Source organism: Ylistrum balloti, unplaced genomic scaffold, assembly GCF_031769215.1.
Source record: "Ylistrum balloti isolate Yb309-2 unplaced genomic scaffold, AGI_CSIRO_Ybal_v1 Utg370946, whole genome shotgun sequence".
Classification (NCBI taxonomy): Eukaryota; Metazoa; Mollusca; class Bivalvia; order Pectinida; family Pectinidae; genus Ylistrum; species Ylistrum balloti.
Genome location: NW_026782533.1, coordinates 976,456 through 988,017, shown reverse-complemented (window position 1 = coordinate 988,017; position 11,562 = coordinate 976,456). Strand labels below are relative to the sequence as shown.

General features: G+C 36.9%; 1 protein-coding gene across 1 annotated transcript; it reads left to right on the top strand.

Moving 5' to 3' along the window:
- On the top strand, positions 1 to 1,062 carry LOC132559623 (uncharacterized). The gene has a single exon (XM_060224256.1). The coding sequence runs from the start codon at positions 1 to 3 to the stop codon at positions 1,060 to 1,062; it is 1,062 nt and encodes a 353-aa protein (XP_060080239.1).
- The last annotated feature ends 10,500 nt before the right edge of the window (positions 1,063 to 11,562 follow it).

Sequence of the window (11,562 nt, the reverse complement as noted above, 5' to 3'; positions counted from 1 at the left end):
ATGAGGCTGTTTACATCCACAGTGTGTTTAGAGGAATTCGAACCTCGGCCACCATTCCTAACAGATCCCACACGGGACAATCTAAAAACTATGGGATACGGTTCGACCTATCGAGATCACAAATTAAGGCTTCCGACTCCGGAGAAAGTCGCCATCATGGAACTTTCTAATAGTTTTGAGCGACGTAGGCTTGGTAAACAGCAGCAGATGTTGACGGATATGAATCAACGCTGTAGGGAACAAGAAGTTGCTGATTTGTCCAACAAACTAACGGAAAAGTGCAGTCTTTTGGACGCGGAAAATAGGAAAGCAAGAGAAGCGGAATTTTATCGTACGAACTTTATGTCCAAAAGACAAAAAACATATCATGGATTTCCCGAAGAAGAAAATCCGGAATTTAGCGAATCGAATTCGCCGTCCCAGTCGCCTGTTATGAAGTCTCCGCGACTGGTTTTTGATAGAAGTTATAAACATTTTCCCGCCAGAAGAGTGATGAAACACCAATCTCGATTTGACCTTGGTCGGACACATTATCGGCATCACGTGAAACACCAACAAAAAGTTGAAAAAACCACACAAGCTACCATGCCTCAGTATGCTGAAAGGTTATACAACAGGGCAAAATACTTAGCATCTCAACGAATCAATGGACAAGTACAGCTTGATCATTACAACAGTCCGCGAAATGACCATTTCGCCCCGCTGATTCTGCCAAATATTGACAGTGGGTCTAATAATAAACTCGATTCCATTACCACTGCACGTGTGAACCTGGGTGCGCGGTCAAGGTCAACCCTTACCCATGGAATGGACGGAAGTGTCGGAGGTTATCTTAGTAACAAAAGCAGTTTTAAAAGCACGCGCTCCACACGTGCACCTAAAACCTTGAACGGCGAGATACTCTCCTCCGTTACGGTTCCTCAGACCGAGATGGCGCTTCAAGATCCTCCTTCACTCCCGGCTAACGCGGATGCCCCTGAGGAACTCAAGGAGAAGGATGAAGTTGTGACTGCTCCTACTGAAGGGAATGGCGACGCGGTGGAAGCAGATGTGACTGTGTAATTTCTTACTGGATTATTTTCCGACGAGCTGCATAAATGAATATGCAGTGGTTTATATTAGTACTAGAGGTATTCATAAATCTTCTACATAGCTATCAAAAATTACTAGTGTAGATCTTCCTCTGAATTTATAATGTGCGAAAGGGAGTTTAAAACGGGTTCAAATAATCAGAGACGCCATTAGCACTGATATAATGAACAACTGTGAGACATATTCAGTAGTGATTTAGAATATCTACTTATTGACTATGTAGACTACCACCGGACGAGTGTCGCAGACTTTTGGCACACCTGTATATAGGTATTGTTACCTGTTTTATGTTACCTGTCCTCACACCTGTACGAATCTGTATGAATTTTATGTGTGTATACCATTAGGTTTTAAGATCAACACCGTATGGAGATTTGCAATACGACACACTAGATTATGTTATGATTTGTTCACATTTCTATTCCGCAACTGTTGCCAGAATCTTCATTTATCGTTCTCGGTTCAGTTGCGCCATTTACACAAGTCCTATCTTAGTTTCCTATATAGCCTAGCTCTCGGTATACGTTTATACACTAACGAAGGACAGGGGGCGTTTAATACGATTTAACCCATTGTTACAAAATGTGTACTCTTTGGTATGATAATATATACAGATGTTTCTGAATAAACACAGTCGACTGAATTCTTCTATTGTCTTCGACACACGGGTAAAATGCCAGTCACTATTTGCCAGTATAATACACCTGTAAAGCTGTAAGCTCTGGGAGAGTTGATTGAATATTCTGTGAATCATGGCCACCAAAGGTTTCTTACCAGTTCATATGATACAGGGACACCCCCATTGTGTCGATAAATCGATACAGTCTTTGAGCTTTTATTTACCTATATACCGATACATGAAATCACGTGCTGAGTCCAAGGTTCTACACTACTGTATCAAAGGTTTCTTAAATAATACGCGAACGCCAAACACTTACTCTCCCTTTTTAGGTGTAGAAATATGTCTTCATATACTTTTTATTTTTCGAATATTCAAAGAGTGATGATTTGAGCTTAATATGGAGATATTTCAATTTCTATTTTCGTCTGTCGAAGATATTTTTCATTTATCGTTACATGTATATTAGTGTTATGATTGTGAGTTGAACGAGTGATGCATGTGAAATAATTTCTTTTCACTGTTAAAATAATACTTACGAAATTTTATTCGAATTGTTACCAGTAAAACATGGTCATAATGTGTCTTAGATACTTCACCTAATACAGATATACAGAAAAAATATCTATGATATTGTGAATTACAAATAACATATACATGTATATAGCATACATATGTGTGTAATACTTTACACGTCCTATATAAGATACTTATAGTTAGGTTATAAAATTAAACATTGCTATAGACTTAAGGATATATGCTACCCGTCTGACTGTGTGTAATATGCGTATGTATAATGCATTGTACACCATTCATATTGTCTTACCGTCGCTGTGTATGCTAACTTACTCCTGATAATCAAACAATGTATGCTAACTTACTTCTGATAATCAAACAATGTTTGCTAACTTACTTCTGATAATCACGCAATGTATGCTAACTTACTTCTGAAAATCAAACAATGTATGCTAACTTACTTCTGATAATCAAACAATGTTTGCTAACTTACTTCTGATAATCAGGCAATGTATGCTAACTTACTTCTGATAATCAGGCAATGTATGCTAACTTACCCCTGATAATCAAACGATGTTTGCTAACTTACTTCTGATAATCAAACAATGTATGCTAACTTACTTCTGATAATCAAACAATGTATGCTAACTTACTTCTGAAAATCAAACAATGTATGCTAACTTACTTCTGATAATCAAACAATGTTTGCTAACTTACTTGATAATCAAGCAATGTTTGCTAACTTACTTCTGATAATCAAACAATGTTTGCTAACTTACTTCTGATAATTAAACAATGTTTGCTAACTTACTTCTGATAATCAAACACTGTATGCTAACTTACTCCTGAAAATCAAACAATGTATGCTAACTTACTTCTGATAATCAAACAATGTTTGCTAACTTACTTCTGATAATCAAACAATGTTTGCTAACTTACTTCTGATAATTAAACAATGTTTGCTAACTTACTTCTGCAATGTTTGCTAACTTACTTCTGATAATCAAACACTGTATGCTAACTTACCCCAAACAATGTATAATCAAACAATGTTTGCTAACTTACTTCTGATAATCAAACAATGTTTGCTAACTTACTTCTGATAATCAAACAATGTTTGCTAACTTACTTCTGATAATCAAACAATGTTTGCTAACTTACTTCTGATAATCAAACAATGTTTGCTAACTTACTCCTGATAATCAAACAATGTTTGCTAAACTTAATGATGACAGTCGTGTAAGGGTTTCCGATTTATTGTTGACATTTTACAGTGTAGTTATGTTTACTAGTTTTAGATTGTCTGGTAGCATACAATACAACTTAATGTAGACAGTTAACGTATGCCAACTGCCAGTCAGATAATGTATGCTTACAATATACTTACTATATACAGTCAGTGAGCACATTCTCACTTCAAATGTACAGAATATTAACAACTTTCACGAATTCTCGTGCAGTTAACAGATCAACCCATTTTATGTTATTGAAAATGGTTAGATTACATACACGTATGCTAATTTAGTGTTAGCATTTGAGTAATATATGCTAACTAGACAATTTCTTTATATTAAACTGTCAGAGAGGCTGATATTTATCAACCCATGACTACGATTGCTCACAGGATCAGCATGGCGTCATGTACACATCGACGGTGCGCAGTGAAAATATACCGACAGTCTGATAATAACGGCAAATAGCTATAAGTATGACGTCACAAGGAACTGCCAATGGATGAGAATAACGTTTCTTTCTAGTGACTTATTTACGTGTAGTGACAAAGACTTACAAATGTTGATATAATGTACTGAATAACACTTCATACCACTAGGATAAGCTGTTGCGGTCAGTTTTGTCCTTAAGAATATAAAACAAACGAATATTGTGTGAGGTAGCATATATCCTTAAGTAGCTTGCGATCAGTCAAGCCATATTTGTGCAAGGTCACATATACAGGTACACGCAATCCTCGGTTGGTAACCATCCTATCAAGTTTCAACAAAAACAGTTTATGCCATGAGATTTTATAAGCTTTCACTGGAGATCCATTAGCCTTTTGTGTAAATTCCAATTAGGCTCGATAATGGATACTTATTTCTATTGCCAGAGTTCGAGTAATGTACTGTATCGGCGTGGCCAGAGTTTCAATGGAGGTCCAATCACAATGTGTCCGCTGTACTGTACTAGGCCATCGCTTGTATACACAATTTATACCAAAGGTATTTGGACGTTAAAGAACAAACTGAAAACAATATCAAATCGACATATAACCAACTTTCAGAGTTTTCATTGCTTGACAATTAAGAAATTGAATGTAACGGACTACATAATTACCCAGCAAACATTGTACATCCGCCCAATATCGGCTCGTTCTCGTCAACATTATCGGCCCAATGTGGGCTACCGATATCGGTCCGACATCAATTCTGCAAAGTGGATGCTATATCGGGCCGATGTGGGATTTGCTATCGGGTCGACTATAGTTGTTTAAATTAGGGCCATTTGGCTCTTTGTACAATTATGGCCATTTTGTGGCTGGGTACCCTGATTACAGCGGTTGGTTATCCCAATGAACATTACGCGGGAGGCTGTCACATTCTTATGATCTACATTCCTCTCTATTAAATATTTATTTCCATACAGCTTGAAAACCAACATACATTTGTATTGCTATTTCATTAGCTACACATGTTCTGTTACAGAAAAGATTATTATATATAAATAGTACAATCATTAGCTAGGATGTGAAACTTTTACGTATGATTCCAAAAGTAAAGAAGAAGTGTAGAGTAACTATGAGCCGAGACGGAAGAGTTACTTCCCTTGTCTGATATGTTTTTCTTTAACAAGATGGTTGCGCCGAAAGAGTAACGTAATAGAAAACAAAACTAAACAAAAGATAAATAATTAAATAAATAAATAAAAAATAAATAACGCTGAGCAAAGTAAAAAATTCCTGTTTGACATTTGAGTATTGTCATGACCGACGGTAGACCTTCTAATTTAAGTTCATAACAAATCGTTTTAGTGCAAAATTAGGGTTGAGCATGTACACTTTGGGTTCATTACTCATTAAAAAAGATGTAATGGAGAATGCCGAAGCAATTTATTAGTATATTAAATTCTAGACACCAGCCATTGTGATGTTCATTCAATCCTGAACATGTCAAATCAATATTGTAACAATGAATAGAAATTATCTGATTATATGTCACTATGTCTTACGCGTATTTTTATTTTCAAGCCAAGATTAAATTTCTTATCACTTCACACTTACAATATCAGAACATAGTGGACATTCATTTATTACGATGTCAGTAACTTCCAGAACCAACACGTGTTCCGGAACAATACTTCGAAAATTAAATCGCAGAAGGGATTTCAAATCTCACACAAACTGCACGAATAATTTCATATGAAAATTCATCAAAGTCACGACAATCTATTTCATGTATTGAAATGATCCTATACAGGCACGTTCGGGTCATTTCAAGCGTTGCTAATGACAACCGCCAATGACGTAAAACAGTAATTGAGCACAGAGGAACCATCAGAATAGTTATTAAGTCCTTCCAGTGGTATATATTGTAATGTAGGTGAAGGGTTCGAATTTTGAATGGCTTATTTGATATGCGTTCGGCTTTATATTTACAATAACATTGATTATAAAAACAGGCATTTTTTCGGTAATAGGGGGGGGGGGGGTCAGATCCGTTGAGCATATATAACATAAATTCGTACAAAGATGATAACAGAAATTATATTGAATTTTTATATACATTTGTGGGTCCACAAAACGTTTCACGATGTGTGATGTGCGCATAATGTCTGCAGGATGAGCGGATGGTGTGTTTGGTGGATTTTGAGTTACCAAAACAGTCCATTATAAAAAAAAAACATTACAAACGTCACATAGACAATATACAAACACGTACAGTATATATAGTACACACAGTTTGTATGTACTCGTGACATCAACGCTACATGAGCTGGCCGTACTGAAGTGTTTAACGTACAGATGACATCTAGTGTATGACGTCATTATTGTTGACATGGAAACATCGCAGGACACATCGTCAAAGTGGCTGTTCTATTACACGGATATACAATGTCGGTATGATGAATAATTCATTTTAAGTAATAGCTAATTACATTCTGAGTAGGTCAGGGATATAAACATTGAACTGTCTTGTGATATTTATGATCGCTATAAATGAATTTCGCAAGCAAATGTTACCAGAAAAAATATATGTTTGCCTGAAGCACTCTGTCATTTAAAACGACGTAAGACAGTGGAATGAAAGAGTATATCACAGGAGTAAAATTTATACTAAATAATCAAAATATAAAATAAAAATCAACAATATTTATATCTGAAAAACAGAACAAATGTGTACATAGAAAGCGTAGAATGTGTTATTAGCTTCAAACAGTTCTTTGATGAACATCAAGATAGCCTTGTCCCTAAACTCAGTCCAACTGCAGTCCCTAGCAAATCACACCGTACTGGGGAGTGAGAATGTGTAAATGCACTTCGTTATCATTGAAATCAAATAACTTGATTTCACGCTTGAGTTAACCTATTTTGATGAATTTAAATGAAAATAGATAAATTACAAACTGTTTTTGTACGTTTATTAATGCATGTAGGTGCATACATTGTATGTAATTACTTACATTTGTAAGCAATGGCGACATAACTACTCACATTAGTATACAATATCTCAATTAAGTACAGTATATAATGCATGCTGTTGCCAGTATTCGCGTTGGTTTGATCCGGTTCGTAACCCATGAATAGTAAACACGCTATGTCCAGGTGCGGCATGTGCATAATATTCACAAGTCATCCACGGCGACACGAAAAATTGGGAACAGTCGAATTTTGCAGTGCAATTTGAAATCTACTGTATAAATAAAAGCACCGATATACATCATCTTCTGAACAATATTTAAAACTTGCGTTTTGAACGGATTGACATGTTGCCTTGAAATATATCAAGATATTAATGCTTGCGCTGACAATGATTGATTCTGTAATGACGAGACAGCCAGTTTATTGATTTAAAAACAAGAACTAATATTGGTTCTACTAGTTATGACAACTTAAAAAACCCGTCCTAACTCGAGGTCCTCATAACTAGCCTGTGATATCAGTTAACGCGAACCTGACATTGTAGTTTCACACCGTAGCAAATTCCACTGTATGTTTTCCATTATCGTGTTTCTCCCTTAACTTCCTGAACTCCAGTATGCTAATGAATGAAAGTAAGAGTGAACGAGACAGAAATACCCAGATGAATCTTGGCGTCCACCATTTTAAAGCTTTATTTGCTTCTTAAAAGTATTTTAGCGACGTTTTTGTCTTTGTGATATGAAATTATAAGATTCCCCTCAAGAAATTGTTGTGATAATTTAAAGATAGTCGCCTGTCGGCCATTTTTATTTATTTTTTCCTGATGAATTTCAAAATCAAAAATGCACAACTAGAGACCAAGAGAACTTACACATGGAATTTGTGACAAATCAAGTTCTTCTGAAGTAAAAGATTTCCATAATCAAAATCCAAGACTGATGCCTGTCGGCCATTTTGGGGTTTTTCCTGATCAATCCTTACAATCAAAAGGGAACATCTAGGAAATAAATTAATCTACGTATGAAATCCGAGACAGATCCATCAAATACTTCCCAAAATATACCGATAACAACATTTCATAGTAAAAATACAAGATGGCCGACTGTCAGCCATTTAGTTTTTTCGGCCAGTCCAAAAATCGACAAACCACAATTAAAGACTAAGGGAAATCTTCATGTAGTTCGAGAATGGCCCATTCGGTACTTCTCCATAAATAGCGATAACAAATTATGTGATTGTCAAAATAAATAAATAAAAAAAGGAAAACCAAGTGAGAGAATTCTTCATAACCTCAACAAGGTTATCTTAGTTCCGCATACTATAGTTGTGTATCATCCATACAGTCTGTAATTGAAGTATATTAAAGTATATTGCACATAAGTAGCAATAGGATTTGACACAAGATTAACAACTTATGTAAATCCCTTTCCAAACATGTTAATGCACACACCTTACATTTACAAGGTGGCAGTATGATATTATAAAAATGAAACAATTATAACAAGTTGAGAGAGAGAGAGAGAGAGAGTCTGACGGACAGACAGACAGAGAATGTTGAGAATACTTTGTTTATTTGTGTATCATGCATCAAGAGCGAGTGCTTGTTAGTATATCACGATTACTTTAGAAAGTTGTATTATAACATACACGACAATTTAGATCAATAAAGTGTGATACATTAGACAGTTAAGTGACATTGTTTCCTAGTTTTATGACAGACTTAACAAAACACCGTCGTCAGGTTAAATCTACAAGGTACAGGAATGTACAAACGTTCCACTTCTGAGACATTTTTGCAAATATCTAAAAGTGCTGTTCACAATCTTAACCTTAATAAGTAGATATTATCGCAAACATAAGGAAACAATCCTATTTAGATATATCTTAACCCTGATGTATATAACAGGGAGAGTGGCTTAATATATATTTACAAACATGCATTTAAATCAAGTACATTCCTGATATACAGGTCAGTGTATAATGGAAAATTGTGTTGATAATTGGAGCGGAAGGGGGACGACAAGATGGTATCTGACCTTTAATTGGTACGTGTTCTTGTATGTACGCACTAGCGTGGCTGTTAAATCAATTAGCATGCTAATTACAACCCAAAAATAAGTTAATTATGCTAACAAACAGATAACACAATCTTAGCCCCAATTACAATGTTGTTTTTTTTTTGCGTTAACTAGACACCGAAACACTCGGCGGTGTTACCTGTGATCAGCCTTAATAATTAACGAACCGCAGTGTATGGTGAACATGCTCAGAGACTCTTTATTGTAGGTGTGGACAGAGATGTTTGATCTTTCACACATTCCTGACAGTCTTCAATGCTTCTCTCGACCTGTTGTTTTATGGTGATAGGACACGGAGATATGTATCTCAATATGTTGTCAATATGGAAACGAGCTAGACACGTCATGCCTTTATTTGCAGCTTGTATGCAGAATTAAGACAAGATACACTTTCTTTCCTTTAATATTTTAATTATGTTACTTAAACATTCCGCTACATTTTACAATTTACGAAACAATGGCTTGATATTTGATATTGTTGTTGTTTATACGAAAACAGGTCGTGTTGTTATTTAACCTCACAATGCGATCCAGCAGGTAAACAACAGCCGTTGAACAAACTCAAAATTGTTGCAGGGGTCTGTGAGCTTGTAATAAATACATTTTATATATATAATCGAGACTACAAATTACTATGATAATATTATTTAATCACATAAGAAAATATGTAACTATACAAGACAGTGTTTCTTGTCTGTAGTACAACTACACAAATTCCTCCATATATAAGTTGATGGCTGTGTCATACATTACCTAGATCCATTATGCGTTCATGATAATGTACGTGTGTTTATGAATGTATAGTTCACGAGCGATATGACGTCACAAATGAAAAGAGATGTACCTCTGTTTCTGACGGGTACACAATTCAAACAAACTACATCGTTTTATAGCATTAAGCGGACATTAATAGTTAATAAAATTATAAACATTTTGCTATCATCATCCCTGAAAACTTAACGGGCGAAAAGTGTATGTGGACTTTTCAGGTCAGGTGTTGTATCCAGTTAGCATATATACTGTATGTTATATATTCATTTTCCTAAAGTCGTGCTCGAATCAATCTTGACACTAGAGACATTTCTGAGATGACATTCAGGCTTCAACTGAACCTAAACCAACAGACCCAATGGGTCTGTTTTGATCAAATAAGTATCAGAGTCTACAACGCGCTATTTTTTGTTTTTACTATTTTGATGAAGATAAGCTTTTATGTTATAGTATCCCCTCTGACAGAGCTATAACATGAACATTTGTGTGCATAGACAGCTACACTGAACGTGTAGGTGGCAGCAAACAGTTCATTTTCCCTGGATTTGTTGGATATGTCTGAGATATTACATGTATAGCAGGTTATGAAAACCTTACATCTATTATATATATCAACTATAAAACCATTGCAGATGCAATAGACAAATAAAAATTGTGTAAGCAAATACTTCCCGTTAGATTTCTGACTTGTGATAACCACGTTTATCAACTCGAAAATATGAAGCCCCACATTGCCACTTCATTATGATTATAAACGTTAAAAAAATATTTCATAATAAGGTAATTCATTCTCGATACTCCAGGGGGGCACATTCACCTCGATACTCCAGGGCCCACATTCATCCCCGATACTCCAGGGACCATATGCATCCTCATTACTCCAGGGACCATATTCATCCTCGATACTCCAGAGGCCACATTCATTCTCGGTACTCCAGATGGCCACATTCATCCTCGATACTCCAGGGGGTCACATTCTTCCTCGATACTCCTGTGGGCTACATTCATCCTCGATACTCCACTGGGTCACATTCATCCTCGATACTCCAGTGGGCCACATTCATCCTCGATACTCCAGTGGGCCACATTCATCCTCGGTACTCCAGGGGCTACATTCATCCTCGATACTCCAGGGGGCCACATTCATCCTCGGTACTCCAGGGGGCCACATTCATCCTCGATACTCCAGGGTCCACATTCATCCTCGATACTCCAGTGGGCCACATTCATCCTCGATACTCCAGTGGGCCACATTCATCCTCGATACTCCAGGGGGCCACATTCATCCTCGATACTCCAGGGGATCACATTCATCCTCGATACTCCTGTGGGCTACATTCATCCGCGATACTCCACTGGGTCACATTCATCCTCGATACTCCAGTGGGTTCACATTCATCCTCGATACTCCACTGGGCCACATTCATCCTCGATACTCCAGGGGATCACATTCATCCTCGATACTCCAGGGGGCTACATTCATCCTCGATACTCCAGTGGGCCACATTCATCCCCAATACTCCAGTGGGTTTACATTCATCCCCAATACTCCAGGGTCCACGGTCACCCTCGGTACTCCAGGGGCCATATGCATCCTCACTGCTCCAGGGTCCACATTCATCCTCGTTACTCCTGTGTGCCACATTCATCCTCGATACTCCAGGGGGTCACATTCTTCCTCGATACTCCAGGGGGTGCATTCATCCACGATACTTCTGGGGTTACAATCACTTTCGCTCTCTGCACCCTGAACATTTCACAACATAACTGACAGACTACGTCAAACGAATCTTGATGTCACATGACGTTGTGTTGTAATGGCTTTGAAGCTGGGTATTATTCCTTTGTAA